Source organism: Suricata suricatta, chromosome X (genome assembly GCF_006229205.1).
Source record: "Suricata suricatta isolate VVHF042 chromosome X, meerkat_22Aug2017_6uvM2_HiC, whole genome shotgun sequence".
In the NCBI taxonomy this organism is placed as follows: Eukaryota; Metazoa; Chordata; class Mammalia; order Carnivora; family Herpestidae; genus Suricata; species Suricata suricatta.
In genome coordinates, this window is record NC_043717.1 from 64,304,442 (window position 1) to 64,331,653 (window position 27,212).

Genomic DNA, 27,212 nt, shown 5'->3' on the forward strand with positions numbered 1-27,212 from the left:
GCACTTTCTACAATAGCCAAATCATTGAAAGAGCCTAAATGTCCATCACCTGATGAATGGATCAAGAAGAAGTGGTTTATCTATACAATGGAATACTACATGGCAATGAGAAAGAATGAAGTCTGGTTATTTTAGCAATGTGGACGGAACTCGAGGGTATTATGCTAAGCAAAATAAGTTAGGCAGAAGACAGATACAATATGTTTTCACTTACAAGTGTAGCCAGAGAAACTTAACAGGGGAACATGGGGGAGGGGGAGGGGGAGGGGATAAAATAGTTGGGAAGAGGGAGGGAGGCACACCATTAGAGCCTGTTGAATACTGAGAACAAACTGAGGACTAATGGTGGTAGGCAAGATTGGAAGGGGAATAATGGGCATGGAGGAAGGAACTTCTTGGGATGAGCACTGTGTTATATATGGAAACCGACTTGACAATAAATTATAAAAGGAAAAAAGAATAAATGGAATTAAAGAGATAAAATAGAGTTGTCAGAAGCTGTGACAGTGTGGTATTTGCCTGTTTGAAAGCTTAGGAGATGGAGAGAATGCCACTTCTTATTGGAATAATATGGCCATTAGGAGAAGCTGGCAACAAGTAAGGATGAGAGGTCAGAGTGACCATGAATTCTTCTTTATATTTGTTCAGTTTGAGTTAATGATAAGAAATCTAGGTGGGACTGTCAATTAGAAAGAAGGAACTTGAGGGTTGCCTGTGTGGCTCAGTCGGTTAAGCATCTGACTCTTTGGCTCACGTCATGATCTCATGGATTTGGGGTTTTGAGCCCCACATTGGGTTATGCCCTGGCAGTGTGGAGCCTACGTGGGATTCTCTCTCTCACCCTCTTTCTCTGCTCTTACCCCACTGGCACTGTCTCTGTCTCTCACAAAACAGAGTCTGTTAAAAAAAATAAACAAGGAACTTGTAGCTGAGTACCCAGGGAGAAGGCTGAAGCTTTCCATTTGGCATTATTAGCACTGAGGTGTTAGGAACCTAGGAGAATAGGCAAGCTGTTTAGACTACCAGAGTTGTCTAAAGTTAAGTATAATAATTTAGGATAATTTCTTTAGGAAATATTTCATACCTGGGACACATTGATGATTAGATAGGAAGGAAACCTATCAAAGCCTGCCTCTTTGGAAGACACAGTTATTAGAGTCCAAGGTCAGGAATTTTGTCATCAGAGTTTAAATGCCAGTGTGTCCTTTTATTGACTATTTTTTTTTAAAGGAGTGGCTCTGTAGAGGCACCTGGGTGGCTCAGTTGATGAAGCGTGTGACTTCGGCTCAGGTCATGATCTCTTGGTTTGTGGGTTTGACCCCCCATGTTGGGCTATGTGCTGACAGCTGGGAGCCTGGAGCCTGTCTTTGGATTCTGTGTCACCCTCTCTCTCTGCTTCTTCCCCACTCACACTCTGCTTATCTCTGAAAAAACAAATAAAACATTAAAAGTTTTAAGAGAGTGGCTCTGTTGAAAGGGCTAGAAAAGCTCCCCCTGAATGCTTTAGACCAGTAATTAGCATTTTAACATACTTTAGTTGGCTCTTAGAGTCTATTATAGGAGTCATAGGAATCTTAGGAATTTCAAACCAAAAGGAGAGAATTATAGCACATACACCTGATAAGAAATACATCTTGGATCAAATTGAACACAAATTTTGTCAGTCATATGTTGATTATGGTTCCACTGTGTAGGCAGAAGTATATATGGCTCTTTTCAACCTGAAATCTTTATGAGGGCAGAATCTCTAGTGGGTAACGTGATCGCAGTCAAATCACATTTTCAGCAGCCAGTATGTATTAGATAAATGGATGAATGAAACACAAAATAAGTATAGAACCAGGCCCAGCATCAAAGTCTATGCTATTTAACTCAAGGAACAAGAGCAGAAAAATGTGGTTGAACAATTTGAAATATACACACATAATCTGAGATGTATGCCATAAAAAAGTATTGAAAAACATATAATAAAGTAGAATAGTTAAGAGATTGAATGTTTTGGCCAGGTAATATCTGGGAGAGTTGTACTATGATTACAGAGATTAATTCAGGAGTTTGGGGAAACATTCCTTGTCTAAATTATACAAAAGAAAATAAATTATTTGTCAACCTCAGGTAAAATAATTATGTTTTATATATATGCATCTTTTGTGTATATATAGATATAGAATTCTATATATAATATAAATATGTATTATAAATATATACACACTGTAATAATATATTTTTGAAGGAATAAATAATAATAAAAGAAATAGTGGCCCCAATTCATTTATAGAGGAATGATAGACTTAATCACAAGTAACCCTACTACTAGCAGGACTTAATGAGATTTAGACAAAAAAAGAAAGGTTATATTTTGGCAAGAAGGAAAGGGCATTATGGTTCAATTCTTTAACTTAACTAACGTTTACGTGTACAATTAACATTTAAAGGAAATAAGGTTTTAGCAGTATTACAGAGTAATTGGAGAAATGTAAAAAGTAGTTAAAAATCCATGGTCTGTTTCAGAGAAATTCATTCAGTTAACAGTGGCAGTCATCAGAAAGTAGATTTGTGATGTGTAAAAGATAAATAAAAATCTGCTTATTTGGTGACATAGTTACTGCTTTTCTCTTTGTTGTTTTCTTTGTGAACTTCCACTCATGATATTCTGCAGGATGAAACTTTCATGCTGGCTGAGATATTATCATTTAAAAACAAATCTTGAAATACTTGAAAGAAGATGCTCAGTGAGCAGTGGGAGGAAGAAATGGAAGGGTTTCAAATTTAGCACCTCACAATTTGTCAGAATCTAAGTTGAATTTTAAATTTATAATTTCTAGCCTCTAGTATTATGAACAGCTTTTCACTTATAGTATATAGTGTGTATGAACTTGCCTTTGTGATTTATTTGGAGAATCCAAGTAGTGATAGTATCTCTAAGCTACCAAGAGTCAGAAACTTTTAAATGTTTTAACTTTAAAACACTTGTGCAGTCCACATTAGTTCACGTGTATTTTTCTTGTTCTTGTTCCTAGCTTCTGTTCCAGGTACCTAACTCTTTACAAAATCACTTACATTACGTGTTTTTAGGGGTCTCTAGAAATATCTTATACATCCCATGAACTAAATTTGTCAGCTACTATGTAGCACCTGTGGATGATTTTCCTCATTTCCTGTTTTATACTCTCTCCTAGGGATGACTGTATATGGGGAGAGGGGAGTTTTCCCATGGGGCATAGCTATCCTGCATACTGAAGCCCGCTAGGTGCCAAGGGTATGGGGTGTTCTGTGGCAAACTACAGAAATATATGTTTCTTCCTTTCTCTCCTTTTATAATATACTTGCTTAGCAGTTTACCAAAGCAGTGCTCATTGTTCCACTTCCCCCTTCCACAGCCCTCAGACATTTGACTGTGTTTGGGGTGGGCAGGCTGGGCCTGGTGATATATCCAAAAAACACATATGCTACACGAAGAATCACCATAATCCTTTTTATTTTTTAATAGTTTATTGTCAAATTGGTTTCCATATACCACCCAGTGCTCTTCCCCACAAGTGCCCTCCTCCATTACCACCACTTTCCTTCCCCCTCTCCCTCCGCCTTCAACCCTCAGTTCCTTTTCAGTATTCAATAGTCTCTCAAGTTTTGCATCCCTCTTTCTCCCCAACTCTCTTTCCCACTTCCCCTCCTCATGGTCCTCTATTAAGTTTCTTCTGTTCTCCTGTTAGACTTGTGAATGCAAATATATGGTATCTGTCCTTCTCGACCTGACTGATTTCGCTTAGCATGACACTCTCGAGGTCCATCCACTTTCCTACAAATTGTCTGTATTTCATTCTTTTTTATTGCCATGGAATGCCCCATTGTATATATAAACCACATCTTCTTGATCCATTCATCAGGTGAGGGACATTTAGGCTCTTTCCATGATTTGGCTATTGTTGTCAGTGCTGCTATGAACATTGGGGTCCATGTGCCCCTATATGTCAGCACTTCTGTATCCCTTACATAAATCCCTAGCAGTGCTATTGCTGGGTCAGAAGGGAGTTCTATGGATAGTTTTTTGAGGAACCTCCACACTGTTTTCCAGAGTGGCTACACCAGTTTACATTCCCACCAACAGTGTAGGAGGGTGCCCATCTCTCCACACCCTCGCCAGCATCTATAGTCTCTTGATTTGTTCATTTTAGCCACTCTGACTGGCGTGAGGTGGTATCTCAGTGTGGTTTTGATTTGTATTTCCCTGATGATGAGTGATGTTGAGCATCATTTCATGTGCCTGTTGGCCATGTGGATGTCCTGTTTGGAGACGTGTCTGTTTATGTCTTCTGCCCATTTCTTCACTGGATTATTCATTTTTGGGGTGTGGAGTTTGGTGAGTTCCTTGTAGATTTGGGATACTAGCCCTTTATCTGATATGTCATTTGCAACTATCTTTGCCCATTCTGTTGGTTGCCTATTAGGTTTTTTTGGTTGTTTCCTTTGCAGTGTAGAAGCTTTTTATCCCAATCCTTTTTAAAGCACAAGCTTTCTTCCTGCATTTTCAAATGCAGGTTGACTTTTTTTATTGCCTGATACACTTCAGTTAGGCAGCAAATTTCTCTCCCAGGACTCTCCTTAGTCCACCATATAAATGCACTTCCAGGTGATTTGTAGTACATTCCACTTTAGTCTCAAAATATGCCTTGAACCTATATATGTTTTTCATTTTCTCTCTTGACATGCTCTTGATGAGTAGGTAATGAAGAGTAGAGTCAAATGAATACTGGTATGTCTCTCCTGTCATCTTACCCTCCTGCTTCTTCTATTCAGGAGTTTATAGGCATAAAACATTAATGTTTAGTCTTACAATACATATTTGTATATAAAATTTAATACATATGTAAAAAAGTTATCTTTAGGGATTGGCTATGATGGCCTTTTACAACATGGGATTCTAAAGGAAGTTAATTCCTTAAACAATGAGTAGTATATTGGTAGTCTGTGTATTATATACACGAGAGAGTGAGTTTTATTTCAAATCATACTTGTAAATAGAACCTACTAAGCACTCACAGTTATATAAGTTTGCAACTCAGACATAAAACTACATCCACAATCAGAATACATCTAAGTGCATTGCATGTGTTGTATACCTGAACAGAAACAGAAAAGATATATCACCTACTATGGAGCCTTCATTCTGAAAATGAGTTAAAGGTTACCTATAGCTACAAGAGGCCCAAAATAACATTTCACGTTCTGAGCTAAAATTTTATTTTAGACCTGATTCATCCTAGTGTATTTATTGTTATGGTTAAAACTTATATGGAAAGTTTGAAATATACAGAATTGAAATCTTTAATAATTTTAATACTGTTTCTAATCTTTCTGGTTGAGTTGTCCTGTTGTGAAAATTATGGAAGTTCCCAAAATGATTCTTTGTTTTTCATAATAACATAGTTTATGAAAAATCCCATTAACAGAAAAAAAAAGAAAACAGAGTAACTTACATGCATTGAAAATATTCTGGAAACTGCCTTTTTATTTACTTACTTATTCATTTCATAAAAGAAAATTATATTAATGAGGCAAAAGAATGGATCTTAATTTTATTTGTTTATGTATATATATGTTATTAGATCAATGTTGGTATTTCTTTTAAGTGAAAGAACATGATATTTTAAATTTAGTCTTATCAATTACTCAATGGATGCCAATATAGGCCTAAAGTTTAATGGAAATACAAAATTAACTGAAATGAGGGAAAATATAAGGAGACAGAACAAAAGAGAACTTTCAGTAGAGTATGATACCATTGTTTCCCATGGGATTCATGCTGTATGTTGCCTAGTGTATTCTTAATATGCATTTGTATTTATTAAGGAATATTGATCTGAAGTAGTTGTCTAGTGTCTTATACCAATTTTACTATTAGTGGAATGATGGCTTTATAGAATGAGTTAGGAAGTGATCCCCCATCTTAATGTTTTTTGGAAAAGATTGCAAAGGATTGTAGTTAATTTTTATTTATATATTTGGTGGAATTCACCAGTGAACCTGTCAGGCACTGAGCTTTTCTTTTTTGGGAAGATTTGATTACTTAAACAATCTCCTTACTTCTAACAGGTCTACTCACATTTTCAGGGGATTTTTCTTGACTCAGTTTTGGTACTTTGTGTGTTTCGAGGAATTTGTCAATTTCTTCTAGGTTGTCCAGTTTGTTTTCATACACTGATTCATAGCATCCTATTAGAATCTTTTTTTATTTTTATAAAATAAGTAATAATGTCTCAACTATTATTTATGATATTAGGTATTAGAGTCTTCTGTCTTTTCATTCTTAATTTACTGATTTGTCAATTTTGGAATTAACTTTCATTTTCATTACTTTTACTCTATGGGGTTTTCAGTTCTCTAACTAATTAATTACATTTTTACCTCTTTTAATTTTTGTATGTCCTTCTGCTTGCTTTGTCTTAAGGGTGCTTTTCCTCTAGTTCCTTAAGGTGTATAGTTAGGTTATTGATTTGAAACCTTTCTTCTTTTTTAATGTAGATGCTTATTGCTACACTTTTCATCTTAGCACTGTTTTTGCTGAATTCCATAAGTTTTAGCATGTTATGTTTTCATTTTCATTAATGTCAAGCTATTTTCTATTTCTCCTTGCAATTTCTCCTATGACCTGTTGCTTATTTGCTTATTCTGCATATTTGTGAATTTTCCACTTTTCCTTCTGTTATTTATTTCTAATGACATTTCCACTGTGATCAAAAAAGATATTTCTCATGATTCAAGTCAACTAAAGTTTATTAGGAGTTCTTTTATGGTCTGATATGTGGTATATCATGGAGAATGTTCCATGTGCACTTAAGAAGAAAGCACATTCTGCTGTTGTTAAGAGGAGTGTTCTGTATAAATTAGGTCTAATCAGATTACAGTGTTGTCCAAATTCTGTTTCCTTACTGTTCTTTTGTCTTCCTGTTATACCCATTTTTAATAGTTCAGTATTAAAAACCCCAACTATTATTTTAGAATTGCATTTTTCTCCTCTAAATTCTGTCAATTTTAGTTAATATATTTTTGAGCTCTGTTTTTAGGTAAGCATATACTATAAAAATTATATCTTATTGACGGGTAACATTTTATCAATATAGAATATCCTTTTTTGTCTCTTGTTACTTTTTTTAATTTAAGTCTATTTTGTCTGACAATATTATAGTCACCACAGTTTGGTTTTGTGGTGTGTGTGTGTGTGTGTGTGTGTGTGTGTGCGTGCATGTGTACTATTTACATACAATATACTTTTCTATTCTTTTGCTTTCAGCATCTTTTTATCTAAAACTGAATCTCTTGTAGAATGCATATAGATATGTTTGTTTTTAAATCCAATCTTCTGAACTTTTCATTTTAATGAGAATTTAATTCATTTACACTTAAAGGAAGGGCTTAGTTCTGCCATTAAGCTGTTTCCTGTATCACGTTTTTTATTCCTTAATTTCTCTATTATTATGTCTATTTTTGTATTTGCTTATTTTTGTTGCCTAGTATTTTGATTCCCATCATTTTTGTGTGATTTTCTGTCATAATTAGTTCCTTTAGGGATTATAATTTATATCTTAAAACAACCCAGTTTTAATAATACAAAATTACTTTTAATACCATACATTGTTCCTAAAAGTATTTATGTTTTATATTGTTTTTATCACAGATTACATGGTTATGTATTGTATGATCATTAACATTTATTTATAATTATTTTATCATGCATTTGCCTTATGACCCATATAGAAACAAAAGAGTTACAAGCCAAAAAGCATGATAACATTGCTTTTTTATGTTTACCTATGTAATTACCTTTATAATTGCTTATTTCTTATGTCTTTGAGTTACTGTTTAGTTTCCTTTTATTTCTGTCTGTATTACTTCCATTAGTATTTCTTGCAGCGCAGGTTTGCTAGCATTAAATTATATTTGTTGTTGCTGTTACTTTGTGTCTTAGTTTCTCCATCATTGTTTAAAAGGGGAGAGTTTTATTGGATACAGAATTCGTGTTTGGTTTTTTTTTTTTTTTTAACTTCAGGACTTAAAATATGTTATCCCATTACCTTTTGGCTTACTTTGAAGAAATCAGATACTAATCTCATTGTGGATCTCTTAAATGTGACAATTCACTTCCCTCCTTCTGTTTTAAAATCACTCTTTTTTTTTTTTTTTTTTTTTTTGGCCAGTTTGATCCAAAGTGCCTCAGTGTGGAGTTCTTTGAAGTCCTGCTCAGAGCTGAGGAATTTGTTCATAGTTTCATTTAGATCATTGAACATATTTAAAATAGTTGATTTAATGTTTTTGACTACTAATTCCAAAATTGAGCTTCTTCAGGAATTGTTTCTGTCATATTCTTTTATTTTTCCTGTTTATCTTATGTTTTCCTAATTTTTGCATGCTTTGTCATTGTTTTGATGTTGTTGAGGCCTGGACTTTTGAGTATATTATAACTCTGGAAACTTGATTTTTCTACTCCACATAGGTCATTGATATTCATTTGCTGAGGGCTATAACTATTTGTTTGTAATTTCTCTAAACAATTGCTGCAAGCTATATATGCCTTGGGTGTGGTTACTGGATTTTGGGTTTTATTATCTCTGCTGTCAGCCAGTGATCTGACAAAGATTTCCTTAAAATATCGGGTTCCAAAAAGCAGGGGAACTGTTTCCATCTATTTAAGTCTTCTGACAGATCCCATCTGGGGAAGCTACTGCCAACTCAAGAGGGTTGAAATCAAGGCAGGCACCTACATAGGTCCTTCAGGGAACTGCCAAACCAACTAAAATATATGTCCTCAAATTTTGGAGAACAAGATCCTGCTGCCCACCCTGGCATCAGCCTGCCCCTCAAGGATTCAGGCACTATCTTCACAGTGGTGCTGAGGAATGGGATTTGGTATCTGTTTTATGCATATTGTTCTCTTACCAGAGAACACCAGTGTGTCCCTTCAACAAACATGACCCTTGTTGTAAGTATCCAATCAGGTTTCAGTCTTTTGAAATAGTTTATTTAAATTGCTCTTTTTAGCTCACTGATTGCTTTGGTAGTGGGACCAATCCCTGGAACTTTTCGAATATTTTTTTGTCAACCCTACTTTGTTAAATCTTATTTTCCTGCTTTTCTTCCTTGCATGTGTCTTTTGAAATCCTATATAAGCTCCCAAAACATTGGTTGAGTGCTAATGTAATGATATTTAGAATTTTATCATAGGTCAAAATAAACTAGGCCAAGAAGAATTAATTTTGATTCTCTTAGGCATTAAACCTGATTATGTATCAGACTTCATCACTTTTGCTTGATTCTCCATTAAAGTGGGAATGCATTGTGCATTTAAATGTAGATTATGGGAGATTTTTTTGCAGGCTTAGTATCCTTTATAAAATTAAAGATTATTCCAATTTTTGCCAATTATGAAGAGTACAGTTGAGTTTTGTTATTATTACACATGCATTAATTCTACATAGTATTTTTCTGTTTTCCATATGAAATGACTAATAGAAAATAAAAGCATAAAAACTATGCTCTATATTTAATACACAGTAAGTCAGTCAATTTTTCAATATCGTTTCTTTCCATTTGATACTAGAAAAAGAAGTTTACTTTCCTAATCACTTATAGAGCTGTTAATGCATGTTAACAACTGCATTAGTTGTTAGTCCTAATAATATTAAGTTTTTATACTTTTATTTTGTTTTAGAGCCTTGTAAAACATCTTCCTGATCAGAAAGTACTCTGTGAATTAGCACAGCTGAGGAATGAATATCATGACCTCTGTGAGCCTGAACAATTTGGAGTTGTGGTATGTATCTAGCATAGGGCCCACAAAGTCAACTGGGGTGTAATACTTGTCACAAATAATGAAAAGGACAATTTAATTGTTGATTTTTTTCAAACTGTACAATTACATAGTTTAATATAACATTTGCTGTCAGAAAAAAAATTTAACTATTATTATTTGTCATGGTATTGAAAAATAAAGAAATTTCTATTTCTATTTTACAGAATACCTCAAGATATTCATAGGAGCTCTTCCATACTAGTGCTGATATTTAATTCTATTAATATATGAAAAGTAGTATATACTATTGTATTGACTATTTCTTCTTTTATTTAGAGTTTACTTCCTCTCAAATTTAGGCTAAATAAAAAAATAGTAACTAGATAAACAACAATACTCTAAAAACTTTTTTGTGGTTTGTATTGTGTCAGAGAAAGCACAAAAATTTTCAGATTTCCTCTAGAGTGTCATTAATTAATTGAATGCTTTAAATACACTGTTTTGATTGGGAAGTAAAAATCTCATTAAAACATCATGCTCTAGTATAATTAAATCATTATTGGGTTGAGTTGTTTTCTCACCCCCTCTTCTTTTTAAGGTGTACAAAGGATGACTAGATATAAATGATGTATTAAAGAATATAGTTACATATTTTAGGCATTCCTTAAATCTGCTCTTGAGATAATGGGCAAAACAACATGGGAAAGAGGAGATGGTAATTTATTTAATTTCTTGGAGAAAAAGCTATTTTTAACTTACATATTCAATACAAGTTTGTTTACTATATGGATAAGCAGCTGTATTATGCCTGCACACCTTACCCTGGCTCCCTGAGAATTTTAAATCTGAATACTAAGACTCAAAATTAACATTGGAACTAGTAGTCAAATACTGTGCTTCATTAAATACTTTATTACCTTTTTAGTAGTAATATATTTTAATTCATATGATTTGGTACTTTGCAATTTAAAAATCCTGGTAAACGTCATAATGTGATACATGGTGTAGAGAGCATTCCTTTTGAACATGTGCAATAAATTTTTGCCCACATTTAGAGCTTATTAATTCTCAGATATGGCATTGCATATACTGCTGTGGGAAGACTCTGTCAAATTCGTGAAAATAAATGAGGAGTGTATATTGGTATGAGATAGCTGATGTAAGGTACCTGAGGAAGATATTTTTCTCTTTTTTGAATTAGGCAAATTATTCAGTTGAACTGGCTAGATATTACTTATTAAATTGCAGTGCTTTATTATATATAAAGCAATATATATATATAGGTGCAATATTAAGTAATAAAATTTTCTAGACCAAAGTCCACATTTGAAACCTAAGCTGTTTGAATTCATATAATTGAAGCAAGGCTACATACTATCTGAGAATTCAGCTGTGTCATGATGGTTATGAGCTTTACTGTAGGTACACTACAGTTTCTCTGGGGCCATTTTTTTCCTACATGCAGTTTATCTTGGAAGATATATTAGTTATCCAAGCAAGTCCTTCAAGAGGAATGTCCTTGGTGCCACGCTGAGGAAATTAAGTTTGGGGACATAAAAAGCAGCATACCTTCCGAACTATAAGCAAAATAGGTAATGGAAGAGATTTCTTGTTTATGCACATAACCATAAGTAATTCCGGGGCTGTGTACATGAAGTCACCTGGTCCTCATATTTAACTCTCCCCATCCTTAGTTACATATCTGTAGGGAAAACTAAAGTCAGACATTACAAAGTAATTTATCCTATATAAATTACCCATCATAGTATCTGTCAGGATTTGCTGAATAAAGTTTAGATAATCTCCTACCTAGGAAAATATTTTTGAAATAATGATAGGCCTTAGTCTTTTAAGTACAAGCTGTTATTGTTGCCATTATTATTTATAGAAACCGGACATATTGGGATCCTAGAATCATATCTTATATACATTAAACAGTAAATGTTTATTGAATTGAATTATATGACAATTATTAAACTCAAGTATTAGCCTACAATTGAAAAGAGCATATTTTAGGTCCATAAAACCAAAAATTATGTTAAAACATATTTCTGCAAGTCAGTGCTAAAATTAAATTAACTTCTGTTTGAATACACCCCAATACTTTTTAATCCTCATGATATATTGACAGCCTACATTTAGGAAAACTTCCCAAGTGTAGAATCAACTGCACTAATGGGAGAGGCTCCAAACTGGTTACCTTGCTGCTGCTAATTCCCCCATCAATACAGTTAGTGGAGTCTACTTAAAATCTGTATCTGACATGTGATTTCTATATCCGACATGTGTCCAAAACCTTCAGTGTCTCCCAGAATTTACATAATAAAATCTGAGCTCCTTAGTATTCTCATTCTGCTCATAAATCTGTGTCTTTATATCCTGTTATTTTTGGTGAACTGAGTGAATTGGTGTCTTTATGACATTTTAGTTTTTACCTCAGCGGGACTCTCACTGCCATTTCAGCAGTTGTTTTACTTGTTCCTATTCAATGGCCTTTCATTTTTCCATAGTGACTGCTCTTCTCAAGTCTTATAATCACTCCCCCCTTCTTTTCACTTACTACCAACAGTCTAATATTTCACACACCAGAGGAAAAGGAAAGCACTTAGGCTTCAGAAACTCCAATATCTCTTCTACCTACAAAGCTATCTCTAGCCATTATCTTTTATTAACCTATTCTCTGTTAAACCTCAGAAGAAAGGATACCTTATTATTATGACTAATATTGTTCTTGTTGCTATTATTATTTATAGAAAAACACATTAAGGAGTTAATGTGTCTTGTACTATGTGAAGCATTTTTACACACACCATTTTTATGTATTCTTCTTATGTATCTGTGAAGTTAGCAGTTTTATTAGTTCCATATTATGAATGAGGAAACCTAGGCAAAGAAGGCTAGGGACCTTGTCCCAAGGTTACATAGTAAGTAGTAGATGCAGAACTCAAACCCAGGCAGTCTGATATAGGCAATGCTTTTATTCATTATTTGTTTAAAAATTTTATTTATTTTTCATATAGATATATGTTTTGTTTGCATTTTAGTTAAAATATAGTGCAATATTAGTTTCAGGAGTAGAATTCAGGGATTCATCACTTACTTACAACACCTGGTGCTCATCTCAACAAGTGCCCTCCTTCCTACCCATCTAGCCCATCTCCAACCCACCTCACTCCCATCAACCCTCAGTGTGTTCCATATCATAAGAGTCTCTTGTCATTTGTTTCCCTCTCGTTTCTTGCCCTGCCCACTTTCCATATGTGCATTTGTTTTGTTTCTAAAAATTCCACGTGTGAAATCATATGGTATTTGTTTTACTGTGACTTATTTTGCTTAGTATAATACATTCTAGCTCCATCCACATCCTTGTAAATGGCAAGATTTCATTCATTTTGATGGCTGAATGATATTCTATTATCTATTATATCTATTATATTTATTTTATTGAAGAATAGTTGAGATTCAATATTATATTAGTTTCACATGCACAAGATAGTGATTCAGTATTTCCATAAGTTACCAAATGCTCACCACAATATGTCTAGTTACCATCTGCCACTATGCAAAATTTTTACAATATTATTGACTATATTCCTTATGCTGTATATTACTTCCCTATATCTTATTTATATCATAAATGGAAGATTTTACTTCTTAATCCCCTTCAGCTATTTCATCCATCCCTCCACTACCCTCCCCTCTGGCAAGTACCAGTTTGTATTGTATATGTTTGAGTCTGTTATTGTTTTGTTTGTTTGTCTGTGGCTTTGTTTTTGTTTTTGTTTTTTAGAATCCACGTATAAGTAAAACCATAAAGGATTTGCCTTTCTCTGACTTATTTCGTTTAGTATAATACCCTTAACGTACATCCATGTTGGAAATAACAGGATTTCAGAGTAATATTACATTACATATGTAACACACACACACACACACACACACACACATACTACCACTACCACCACACCTTTATCTATTAATTTACTGATAAATATTTAGGTTCCTTCCATATCTTGGATATTATAAATAATGCTGTGATGAACATAGGGGTGCATATGTTTTCAAATTGGTGTTTTTGTTTTCTCCTAATAAAGAATGCTTTTAATGACTATAGTGTTCCATTGTGTGTTTGTGTATGTGAGAGAGATGCTCTACTATATGCTAATTTATGTGTCTGTGTTTCAAGCATTATTGTCTCTTGCCTGCTTTATAGTTCTGTTATTTTATCGTCTCTTCAGTATGTCATTCGGCAGTTTGACTTCCTCTTCAGAAAAATATAAAATTTAAGTCCCTTATTGCCTAAAACTGAATATACTGATAGCTGTATAGATAAGTGAGTGAAAATCATTTTTTGAACCTAAGGTCCCTAATAGCTGCTGCTCTCTCTCTCCATTTCCTAATATCTGTTTTTTTCCAAAGATTAGTTTCATTTTTCTTTTTAATTCCTTACCTCTCACACACTATTCAAGAAACAACAATCAGAATTCTGCCTTGAACAATGCATTGAATATTACCTAAGAGAGGTCTTTAATTACCTCCTTATTGCACATAAAATAATAATCAGATCTACTTTTCATCTGTGCCATTACCACCTTATCCCCAAGCTAGCATCATCGTTCTCTAACAATTATGGTATACTTTTAGCTTCTTTTCCCCACTCATGCATTTGCCTTTCTCCAAGTTAATCTTAGTGCATCTCTCAAAGGTGGGATTTCTAGAGGTTTTTTGTATTGCATCATATAATTTATCTGATTGAAGCATCACTGCTATTGTGTGGCACTAAGGCAACAATATAGACTACTCACCAGGATTCACTACATTTCCACTTTTATCTCCTGTTGCTTGGCTTCTTGCTCATGTTCCATCAGCCACACTATATTTTATCTTTCACTGCCTTGAATTTATCATGCTCTTTCCTTACATTCTGACATTAAACATGCTGCTTCCTCTTATGCTTACTTGCCACCTGCATCTCTCCTTCTTATTCTTCCACTATCAGATTAAACTTCATTTTCCCGGTGATGCCTTCGTTTACCTCACCTATCAGTCAGAAATGACATATCAGATAAAGGGCTAGTATCCAAAATCTACAAGGAACACACCAAGCTTCACACTCGAAAAATGAATAATCCACTGAAGAAATGGGCAGAAGATATGAACAGACACTTCTCCAAAGAGGACATCCAGATCCAACAACTGCACTATGAGGTATTTACACAAAGGATACAAAAATACAGACTCTAAGGAGTACATGCACCCTGATGTTTATAGCAGCATTATCAGTAATAGCTAAATTATGAAAAGAGCCCAAATGTCCATCAACTAATAAATGGATAAAGAAGAGATGTTATATATACACAATAGAATATTGTTTAGCCATTAAAAAGACTGAAATCATCACCTGATGAATGGATCAAGAGGATGTGGTATATATATACAATGGAGTATTACATGGCAAAGAGAAAGAATGAAATCTGGCCATTTGTAGCAAAGTGGATGGACCTGGAAGGTGTCATGCTAAGCGAAATAAGTCAGGCGGAGAAGGACAGATACCATATGTTTGCACTCATAGTTCTAACAGGAGAAATCTAATGGAGGACCATGGGGAGGGGAAGCAGGAAAGAGAGTTGGGGAGAAAGAGGGACACAAAACCTGAGAGACTATTGAATACTGAAAACGAACCCAGGGTTGAAGGGGGAGGGGCAGGGGGAAGAGAGGTGGTGGTAATGGAGGAGGGCACTTGTGGGGAAGAGCATTGGGTGTTATATGGAAACCAATTTGACAATAAACTATTAAAAAAAAAGACAGTGGGGATTAAGGAGCACCCTTGTCATGATGAGAACTGAGTGATGTATGGAATTGTTGAATCAGTGCATTTTACTTCTGAAACTCATATGTCACTGTATGTTAACTGTTCTGGAATTAAAATAAAATAAAATAGAAAAGAAAGAAAGAAACTTATCTTAGTAACTGGGTGGCTAAGCTTTCTTTAAAAAGTCTTTTTAGCAGCCATATCTTTGGGTTTGCTTGTATTCACATTTAATAAGCTGAGAAGAAACAAATAAAAGGGAAAACAGAAAAAAAAACAAATAATAAAACTCAGGGACCTTTCCTCTGTTTAGAGGCAGACCACCTGGTAAGAGGGATGTGCTAGTTCCCACACCTTCTATGATTGATAATTCTTTTTTTTTCTTCTTTTACTGGGACTAGATTGTCTGCATAGCTTCCCACTGAGTTGTCCTGTAACCTGCCTCCCACAGAATTTATTTTGGTACATTGTTGTAATTATGTGCTGTACTTTTACTGGGGGAAAATCCTGAGATGTTTGAAAGCTTTGCCAGTTACAACTCCTGCAGGAGCTTTTTAGATTCTTTAGAAAGTGTTTGCAGCTCAGCTGTTGTCAAACCTCAGAGCTGTGGAAATTCCCACTTGTCTTGACGAGGCTGGAGGCCCATACTGTGTGCATCTATTAAACTAACACATCTTCTGAGAAAAAAAAAAAAAGAAGACAATAATTAGTTCTTTTAGTGATCAGGATTTTGTTTTCCTGATTTCAAAAGCACCCATATTTTTTCAATTAAAAATATTCTAAAGCTGTTATCTAACAAAAATGTTGGATAGCTTTGTGCATAAAAACGTTTATAAGAAAAACACAGATAATGTGATGTTGTTGGCAGCACATTTATTTTATTTCTTTGTCTACACAAATCCATGAAGGTGCAAGGAATAGATTTATACCTATTGTTGGAAGTACAACTATGAACTCAATGTGCTTTTTAATTTTTTAAAGCTTCATAAGAGCTTATGAGCTCTATTGAGGCTAGCTTAACCAGGTGAAAAGGAAATTTTTGGAAGCATTTTTTTCCTCTCCCACATATCATCAAAAGCAATTAGGTTGGATGGAAAAGTATAGCTCTTCTGTTACATTAATATTAAACCATTAGTCAGGTTTGCATATTCATTGGAAAAACATTTTTATTTCATCTGCTTTCATTCAGAGTGTTCACTGATTTGATACATAATGCCCTAGTTGTTTGTATTTTCATTCTTTTTGTAAATAAATAAATGCTAGCTCTTCTTGATTTGTATTTTATTGGAGGAAAAAGCTAGTTTAATAACTTTGAGATCAAGTAAAATAATACTTGCAACAACTCATTCTCAAATCCATGTATTCATATTCTTGTTCATTTCATTAACTTCTCATAATAGTTCATTTTGTGGCAGGATTGGTGATTAACATCAGCTTTTTCAATAAAATAAAGTAAAGTAAAACTACCTGAAAACTGAACATTCAGATTAGGTCTATGGATGTCAGTCAATTTTGCTATTGATTACTTTTCATTAAATTTTAAAAATCAGAAATTAATGCCTTTCCCCTATATCAGTAATCTCTAATACAGCAGCATAGTGCAACAGTCATTTTGATGGCAATTCTTGGCCCCAAACAGTAGTTTTCAGAAGGATGGTTTGAAATTCTCTCAAACTCTTGAGTTTACAGTGTCCTTGGGGCTGACATTGGTTACTATGTTTTGTTTCAGACTAAAGACAAGTAGATGTTTGTTGATGCATAATTTCCACCTAACACTATCATGGCGAAAGTATTCTCTATCAGTGTATCATTACTTTTTGATATACAGTCATTTTTTAAAGTTTTTATTTGACATATAGTTAACATATCATATTAGTTTCGGGTGTGCAACATAGTGATTTGACAGCTCTTTTATATTATGTGACATTGCATTTTTCCAAAGCCTCATGTTATTGACTACCTATGGCTCTTATTTCTACTTACATCTAATATAGAAACATTTACCATTGGCTCCATATCGTTAGGTGCACTTGTGTTTATTATTTTGTTCAGTCCAGGTATGAGACATACTGCAGAAAGTATAGTAATAAGCAGGAAAGATCCTGCCCTTGAGGACATTGTTGGCCAAAAGATGAAAAGTAAAGTACTTCATAGAGAATCACATATGTCCTTTCTGTATTTTCATACATTGAGGCTGTTTTGCTCTGTCACTGAACCTGGATTTCACAACTTTTATAAGCAGTTTTGCCTGCTATTTAACTTAATCTACGCATCTTTAATTTCACTTCACTCTTATAACCTTTATTATAGTTACTGATACAAGTTATTCTGTCTATTCACTGTGCAGTAAGTCCTAATATAACTTATTTGTGAATAGCACCTTGTAACAAAGTGCATTTTTATAAATATATCTGTTAATTCTAATGAATTCTTGATATTACATTTTGAAGAGACTATAAGATCAATTATGCTTGCATGCGATGGGCATTGACGGTATGTTTCTTAACACTGCAAAAAGAAAGAGAATAGAAATAACCTTAACGGTGGGTGACATGTGGGAGCAGGAGTGGCATGTGGTTATCTCTTCTTCCTTCACACATGATTTTAGCACCTGTGCCTTTTTTCTTTCTCTCTGGATTCTTATGGTAGTTTGGCAGTAGATCGATAGATGGTAAAGGGTACAAAATTTAAATCATATAAACAAAACTGTTTCTGACTCTTCGGGGAAATAACCTTATTGTAGCTGCTCTCACTAAAACTGTCAGTGCATTTTTTTTTAAATATAGTACAGATCAGCTAAAGAAATGGTGGCTGCTTGATGTGATTTGATAGACAAGTATCTCATAACACAAATAAATTCCCTACATAATACAACACCATGGTCAACATCCCACAGTACTTCAAGGAATGAATTATAAAGCAGAGAAAGTTGGCTAAAATGCTGCCAAGAACCACAACTGAACACAAACACGCATTTCAGATGAGTTTGTGTTTTACTTAGTTATATCACCTAGGCACACTTAAGTGCCTTTTTGAAACATGAGACTTTTAATAATTGTATCTGTGGCTGGGGGCATGCTCAGCACTTCCTATTATATCTAAGCTTAGGTATCCAAGTCCAGGTCTATTCCCTTATATACCCAGATCCTGTAATGGAGATTCAACTCTTTTCTAGGAGTGTACCCTGGTCTGATTGTAAAAATTCACACTTTTGATTGCAGCAAATTATGTAAGCATAATCAACGAATACTGATTTGTGGCTACTGTGAAGAGATTAATATAGCTTCACCTCCTCCACGGTCTCCTGATTTTACATTAATACATTTTTGATGATAACATTTATAATAGTAAATGTATATTATGCATTAAAACTGGTTGAAGGCAGCACAGCGCAATATTTACAGTGTGTTCAATAGATAGTGAGTGCTGTTTCTCACCAAGCCCTCAAAATGCATCCCTTAATTGTGGAAACTTTTCCTCCCGTTTGGTAGAACAATCCAGGACCATGGTTTGTTTTGGGTGTTTCTGAGAATGAAGAAAGAGGATAATAACAGTAATAGCTACTGTTTTAGAGGGCATACTTTGTGTCAAGTACTATGATAGGAGAATTACACATAGCATCTTATTTAAGTCTGACTGACTTGCATGTGTTAACTAAGGAATGCATTTTACTAATGGGGAAATGAACTCTAACAAACATTAGGTAACTTGTACTATATCATAAACTAGAAAGGAATAGAACTCTACTTCAAGTCCAGGTCTGTGTAACTCAAAATCCCTATTTCTTTCACTGCAAGTTGCACTGTAAGTATGGAGAATTCAGGGAATGGTTTGTCTCTCTCTCTGAGGAGTAAGGTAAAACTACTTTCAACTCTACCCTTCAAAATAGTTATATGGGGCTCTACACTTGGGCCCTGTACCAGATTGAGCCTGCGAAGCATTATTGGGATGTCCCATATGGTGGCAAAGTACTTTATGTGGGAGGTAGGATACCCTCCTCTTTACCTGTATCAGCCTACTGTGATACCTTTTCATCCTCTCCTTAATCCAGCACTTTGCTGATTTTGGAGTTTCTATTTGTGTGAGTGAATTCATTCACACATTTTATAATTATTGTTATAAGCCATCTCTCATATTTATCACTTGCTATGCACTAAACTATGTTCTAGAGGGTAAATGAATGAGGAAATTTTGTCAGATCCAAGGGAAACTCTGACCCCTTACAGTGTACAACCTTTTCCCCAAATCCAGCTGACTGATGATGAGGTATATCCAGTAAGAACAGTTCAATAAGTTAATTCCCTAGGATTTCTGTTTGATATCTTAGCTGAAGAATTATTTTGGGGACAGTGAACTATTATCAGTCTCTGTTGCTTTTGTTCAGTAGACAATCTACCTATCTTACTTGGAAGATCTGAAAAATAGTTAAGGACTAATTTTAAATATTTGAATGTCTACTATATGCAAGACCCTGTGCTAGGTGCTACACAAGGTGCAGTCTTTGACTCTTCTCACTGTGTATTCTCCTTATCAACAACCTTGCTTCCCACAGCATCTATTTGGATAACTCCGCAAATCTGCCAACTCTAACATTTACCTCCTCCTAAACTTAAGGACTGAATTTCTAAATGCTACCAGATATAATAATACTGCCTGAAACTCAAAATGTCAATAAAGCAGTATTATTTTCCAATTTTAGAGGTGTAATTTTACTGTATGTGTGAGGATCTATAAGATGGGGAAAGACTGGAGGGATGAGAGAGCACATATAAATAGTCTATTTTAGTATATCAGTAGTGAAGTACATAAAACTTAAGCTTGAATTGTGAGAATAGGAAATAAGAGACAATTATAAGGAAGTTAAAATCTAGACAAGGGATGATATCAAGTTACATATCCTTACCACAATTTGATGATCATCCCCAAATTTGGAAGCTTAATAATGGAAAGCTAGTACTATCTTTGTTAGTAGTAAGATATAGTATTTGCTGTCAGAGTGGATAGTGACCCGAGTTCACATAGATACATATCTATATCTATCTATCTATCTATCTATCTATCTATCTATCTATCTATCTACATCTATATATATATATATATCTACATCTATATCTATCTATCTATCTATCTATCTATATATATCTATATATATATATATATACATATTTTTAGGTAACTACCCAGTGATATTTTTATTTGTGTATCTAGCACCCTTTACTCCAACTTTCCACAACTCTAGAAGCAGAGTGAAAAAGAAGGAATTAATATTTTTGGATCATTTATTTGGCTCCTGTCTAATTGACAAAAGGAGATAAATTCAGGAATTTCCCATGTCTCATGGATGAGGAAACTGAAGAGTGGAGAAATTAGATTAGTTTCACAGGCTGAGACAATGTGAAAGTTTTTCGATTCGATATTTAACTGAATTTGCTACTAAGATGTACCTTACCTGCACAAAACAGTTCCTTAGTTCTGGCAATGGTTAATCTTTGGGGAGGCAGACACCTATGGTTAATGGGCAGTTCATTTAAAAGAGAAAAATTATGAACTATGCCTTGCTTCCATATTAGAGCAGATATGATCTATTCAACAGCTCCTTTGCTTCTTTTGAAGGGTACTTTGTGGCTTAAGGACTTTTGTTTATATTGCCAAATTCCTTTTATGTTATCTACAGATATCTCAGTGCCTAATCTGTACCTGACACTTATATTCAAGAAACTAAGCTATATGTACCAAAAAATAAATATAATTAGGACTGTTGACAATATCTTTTCATTGTTGGTATACTTGTGTATGTTCATATGTGTCTATCCCCATCCCCACCTCTGTCTCAGAATTCATTTGGTAAGTGAAGGCTAGTAAAATGACTTGGAGCTATAAGAAATTAACAACTAAAAAAATGTTATCATCGGAGCTATACCAAAGGGAATAGAGATTTGCACCAATACTTCGAAACAAGTAATTAAAACCTAAGTTGAACTTTTTTTGAAGAAAACCAATATAGAATTATTGAATAATGTATGGAAAAGTAAGTTAATGTGATTTTATCAAAACCTAATTATATAGCATCGACATTCCTTTGGAATATCTAAAACTAGCCAAAACAATATTTTTAAGACCCAGACAGAATTCATTTAATGCAAAAATTTTTACAGTACAGTCTATAAAGTTATCTTTATTAGAGAATGAAATAACAGGCTTTACATACATGTTCTTATAGAACATTTCTTATCTTACAGATGAGCTCAGTAAAAATGTTGCGGCCTCGTCTCAATAGCATTCTTTTCAAGCTCACGTTTGAAGATCATGTAAACAACATCAAACCAAGCATCATAGCAGTAACTCTCGCCTGTGAAGAACTGAAGAAAAGTGAAAGCTTTAACAGACTTTTAGAGTTAGTTCTTTTGGTTGGAAACTACATGAACTCGGGCTCGAGAAATGCCCAGTCTTTGGGTTTTAAGATCAACTTCCTTTGTAAGGTAAGATAACATTTTATAATGCTAATTTATAATAATAATTTCATCTGTGAAAGGAGTCACTCTAAACAGAAAGGTACATACACAAAAAATATGCTTAAAAGGGTGAATGTTATGGTAAGTGAATTATATTTCAATTAAATATACATATTTAATTTTAGTGCGGTAAAATCTTAATGACCTTGCAAATCCTCTTGTGGTATAGTAGTGTTAAGCTTGCTCGTCTGGTCTTATTGGAGTTTGTAAATAAAATTTTGCCTTTTATAAAGTAGATGCAATCTTGTATTTTAATCCCCTTGTACTTATTTTATGTCTCTCCAAAAAGTATTTGAGGAGCTAAGTGTAATGAAGTAAATAGCCAGAAACTTCCTTTTAAATATGCTTTGCTTATTCTAGTCTAAGCCAACAAAACTCTTTATTATTGAACAGGGTTGTATTAAGTTTATACTAAATATCTAGCCCATTAACTACAACTTGAAAAAAATCAAGTGACAATCATCTTATTGTTTTCATCAAGTCATTTTGTAGTATTATTTTTGAGATTTTAGAGAAGTAAAGAAACAAGGAAACACAGAGGTGATTGTATGTGCTCATTTCTAGGCTAAAGTTAATCACCTTATTCAAAGGAAAAACCTTTCTATTACATAGAGAAAGATGAATAGACTCTGAGGTGAAGGTCTGTGAGAAAGCTAGAGAGGAAAATAAATGTGAAAACAGCAATCCCTCTTTGGCAGCTCACCATTCTTTCACTTTGTTTTCTTCTCATATCTTAAAACATTGCATAACTTTAGTTAGTTCTTGAAGTATATTATAACAAGAATCCCGAATTTAGGAGTGGATATAAATTTCTTTTCTATTTATGCATTAAATACACATACATGATATATATGTGGAACAGCATTATAATATGTATTACAAGTGATTTGCTTCTGGTAGTTCTAACCCAGTTAGGCAAAGAATAACATTTATAGACAATAGGATGTATAGTGGAATTGTATGTGTTTACTCCTGATTTATTTTTGAAGGGTGTAAAGAAAGAGGGCCAGTGCGGGGGACCAGCCCACGCACCAGAGTCTAAGGGTCTCTGAGTAGGGAGTTGATGTCGGCGAAATATCTATAAGAAAGAACACAGACAACGTGAATGGTGGAAGAGACCACACTTTACTGTGAAACTTGGTGTCTTATATACCACAGGTGATTACATCTTTCTTTTAATGATTACATTGTTTGTAACTTCTTAGGAATCACATGTTTCAGAATAGATCATTGTTTCCACGGAAGAGAGAACTGAAAGGTAAAGACAGAAATGAAGTACAATACAGAAGATCAAAAAACTAATTTATCACTAAAAATACATCAGCGGGAGTCTTATTTTGCGTACATAGTGTAATATTAACTGAAGCTTATGACAAGGCTATTTTTCTTTAAAAGTTCAAACAATAGTCTGTGAGTAAGGTGCCTCTAACTAGGGGAGAAGTTTCAATCAGAAAATCTGCCCATTTACTGAAACCATGATTACCAAGTGGCATGAAAAATAGAACTAACCCCAGTCTCTGATCCACTTAGGTCAAGCAGTCAAGAGCACACATTTTCAAGCAGGGGGAGCAGGGTCCCTATAGGCCACACAGCACTGCACCCCACTCTCCCAGGACCTTTGTTCTTTTGTCCTGATCCTCAAATGGGGGGAGGGCCAACCATTATCCAGGGTAGCGCCTTCCTAGACAAGGCTAGGGACTTTGCGATTACATACGCTCCCCCCCCCCGGAGGCTTTGCCATCACAGTGGAATCACCTCCGCAGGCTTTTTGGCTGGAGGAGCCCCAACAGGCCAGAACATCTGGAATCTAGACTTGGTCCAAAAAAATGTTACTTTCTTTTGTGGTATTAGGGGACATGTGAAATTATTTGATAATACCAGAGAGAATAAGGCATGCTTATAATAAATTGGAATAAGTCATAGCCAGATTTATAGGATAAATCTAAACATTTAATAAATTTTCATTGTACTGCATACCAAGTTCTGAGTACTATTAAAGTCATCTCTTACAAAGATGCTACTTGTTTTGAGTATATGCTATATGCATAGTGAGTGAATATTCAGTGAGTGTTTTTGGTGAGCGATTATAAAAATATTATAAATTTTAAAAAATCATTGGAAATGTATGTTGTGTGCCTATTTCATATTTGGTTCATATAAAAAGACATTTAAAACAAACTTTCCATATTTGAATAAATATGTACGTTTTTTCAGTGTCTTAATTTCACACTATTGCAATTATATGAAGTAATTTTTTGAAGCAAGAATGAGTAAGTCATTTATACACAAGAACAAAAGATTATATGAATCTCACAGAAGGATTTTATAGTTACATCTTATATTTCGGAAACAAGCTTCTTCATGCCATCTACCTGTCAAATAAAAGTTCTTCCATACAGCACTGAACTGACATCTATCACTAGAGGTATGCTCAAAGGATTAAGCACAAAGATTTTTGCTATCTTCAAATAAAAATAATCTTGTAGGAAATACTATCATGTAGTAATAGATGTTCTAAAGGAGAAGTGAATGTTTTAAAATGACCCCTTTCCTCCCTCCTCCACGTTTCAGTAGGATTTTATCTTCAAGGAATTACTTGTCATTAAGAAAGAGAAATATCATAGGCATGCATGATATTCCCCTAATGTCTAAGATTAAAAAGATGATCCTGGAAAACAAAAGATTCTGATTAGATGTAAATGCATAAAATGACAAATTTACTGAAGTACATAGGAATAGTTAGCTTAGGTTTGTAATCTGTTTGAACGTGAATTAACTACTGATGTATGATTAGCTAGAATTGCTGTTAAATTCCAGTTATATTATAAAAGATTACTGGTTGATTTTTCTTAATGTTTTTTCCCTTAAGGAATCATAGAGGGAACTTCCTTTGTACTACACTAATTATGCTTCAAAAATTGATACCATTTACCCACCTAAGTATTCTAATGATAATTTCCTTTTTCAGTGAATTTAAAACTATAATTTGCTCTTCACAAGAAGCTATAGAATATGTTAAAATATTCACCTACTTAAAATGGAGCCATGATATAAGCAGTTAAGCTTATCAGATATATCTTATGGTAAAATAATATTAAAAATTCAGATGGTCACAGTTGGTTTCTATAATATTTGGGAAGAAAAGGAAAACAGATGGAGTTAACCTAAATGTCAAATATAACTAAATGGTATCATTACTATAAGGACTACCCTCGCCACAAAATACTTTGTTAATGTGCAGCAGTGAATTATCACTTTGTGAGTCACTAAACCAGGGTACTGAACGGTAATAAAAGTCATTCCCATGCAGATAAGTTCCCAATGTTAGCTTGGCCCCTGCTTGCCTGTTGATTATTAAAATTTAAACCAATAACAATGGTGCACTTCAGGGTCATTATTTGTGTTTTTGGTAATATACAATAATGTGTATGATCTGCATAAGAGCAAAACATTTGAGAAGTGCCTGATTGGCTCAGTCAGTTAATCATCTGACTCTTGATTTCGGCTCAGGTCACGATCTCATGGTTCATGAGATTGAGCCCACATCTGACTCTGCGCTGGCAGTGTGGAGCCTGCTTGGGATTCTCTCTCTCACCTCTGTCTCTGCTCCCCTTCTCTCTTACTCTCTCTCTATCCCCCCCTCAAAATAAATAAATATTTTTTTAAAAAGAACAAAACATTTAAAAATACTTAGCACTCCCTAGGCACTACACTTTGTGGGTATATCAGATAAGGATCTTTGCTTGGAAGCAAGAGAATGTGATTCTGCCTGATTAAAGGGAAGGGGGTAGGAATTTCTAAGGAAGATATGAGATAGGTCAGTGAGAAGCTGAGGAAATACTGAATAAATAAAATTTCACATCTTATCATTTTTAGCTGAAATGAGGTGGATTGTTTCCATATAATCCCATAATCTTAACAGGAGAAGGTGACTAGTCTTCAGTCTGCGGATAAGAAAATTGACAGAGAAGGGGAATGCTTTGGTTTGTGTATTGGTCAGCTCTGGCAGCCATAAGAGAATACTATAGGCTGTGTGGTTAAAACAACAGGACTTAATTTTCTTACAATTTTGAAGACAGGAAGTCCAAAATCAAGGTGCTGGCCCACTTGATGTCCAGCAAGACATCTTTTCCTGGCCTGCAGGCAGCCATCTTGTTACTGTGTCCTTATATAGCCTCTCCTCTGTGCCCCAGATAGAGACAGAAAGAGTTATATATATATGATGAATCAGTAAACTCTATTCCAGAAATTATTACACTGTATGTTAACTAACTTGGATTTAAATTTTTAAAAAAGTAGAAAATGTGCAGGAGAGCTCTGGTATCACCTCCTCTTCTTATAAGGACACTAATCCTTTTAGATTAGGCCCCACCTTTTTGACCTTATTTAACCTTAATTACCTCCTTAAAGGTCTTGTCTCCAAATATAGTCAAATTGGTTGTTAAGGCTTCAACATGTGGATTACTCAGGATTAGGACAATTCAAGGCAACTCAGGATAGACAGTGGTCAGTTAAGTTATGAAAATAGAGATAGGGTCCTAGCCTTTTACTAATAACACTCTACTTAATCTCTTTTTAATTGACTTATTTTTTTGAAAATTTACACATTTTATTTTTATTTTATTTTTCTTTAAGTAGTGTATTGTCAAATTAGTTTCCATACAACACCCAGTGTTCTTCCCCACAAGTGCCCTCCTTCATCACCACCACCTCTTTTACCCCCTCCCCCTTCAACCCTCAGTTCCTTTTCAGTATTCAATAGTTTCTCAAGTTTTATGTCCCTCTCTCTCCCCAACACTCTTTCCCTCTTCCCCTCCCCATGGTCCTCCATTAGATTTCTCCTGTTCTCCTGTTAGACCTGAGTGCAAACATATGGTATCTGTCCATCGCCTGACTTATTTTGCTTAGCATGACACCCTTGAGGTCCATCCACTTTGCTACAAATGGCCATATTTCATTCTTTCTCATTGCCATGTAATACTCCGTTGTATATATATACCACATCTTCTTGATCCACTCATCAGATGATGGACATTTAGGTTCTGTCCATGTTTTGGCTATTGTTGACAGTGCTGCTATGAACATTGGGGCACATGTGCTCCTA

General features: G+C 34.4%; 1 protein-coding gene across 1 annotated transcript in view; it reads left to right on the forward strand.

Annotated features, from left to right (window-relative positions):
- Positions 1–27,212, forward strand: part of LOC115283435 (protein diaphanous homolog 2-like) — a 394,452-nt gene that overhangs the window by 144,340 nt on the left and 222,900 nt on the right. Inside the window, exons 5-6 of the mRNA XM_029929670.1 lie at positions 9,707–9,808; positions 21,836–22,075. Of these exons, the coding sequence (XP_029785530.1) occupies positions 9,707–9,808; positions 21,836–22,075 (342 nt within the window). The remainder of the gene's footprint in view (positions 1–9,706; positions 9,809–21,835; positions 22,076–27,212) is intronic.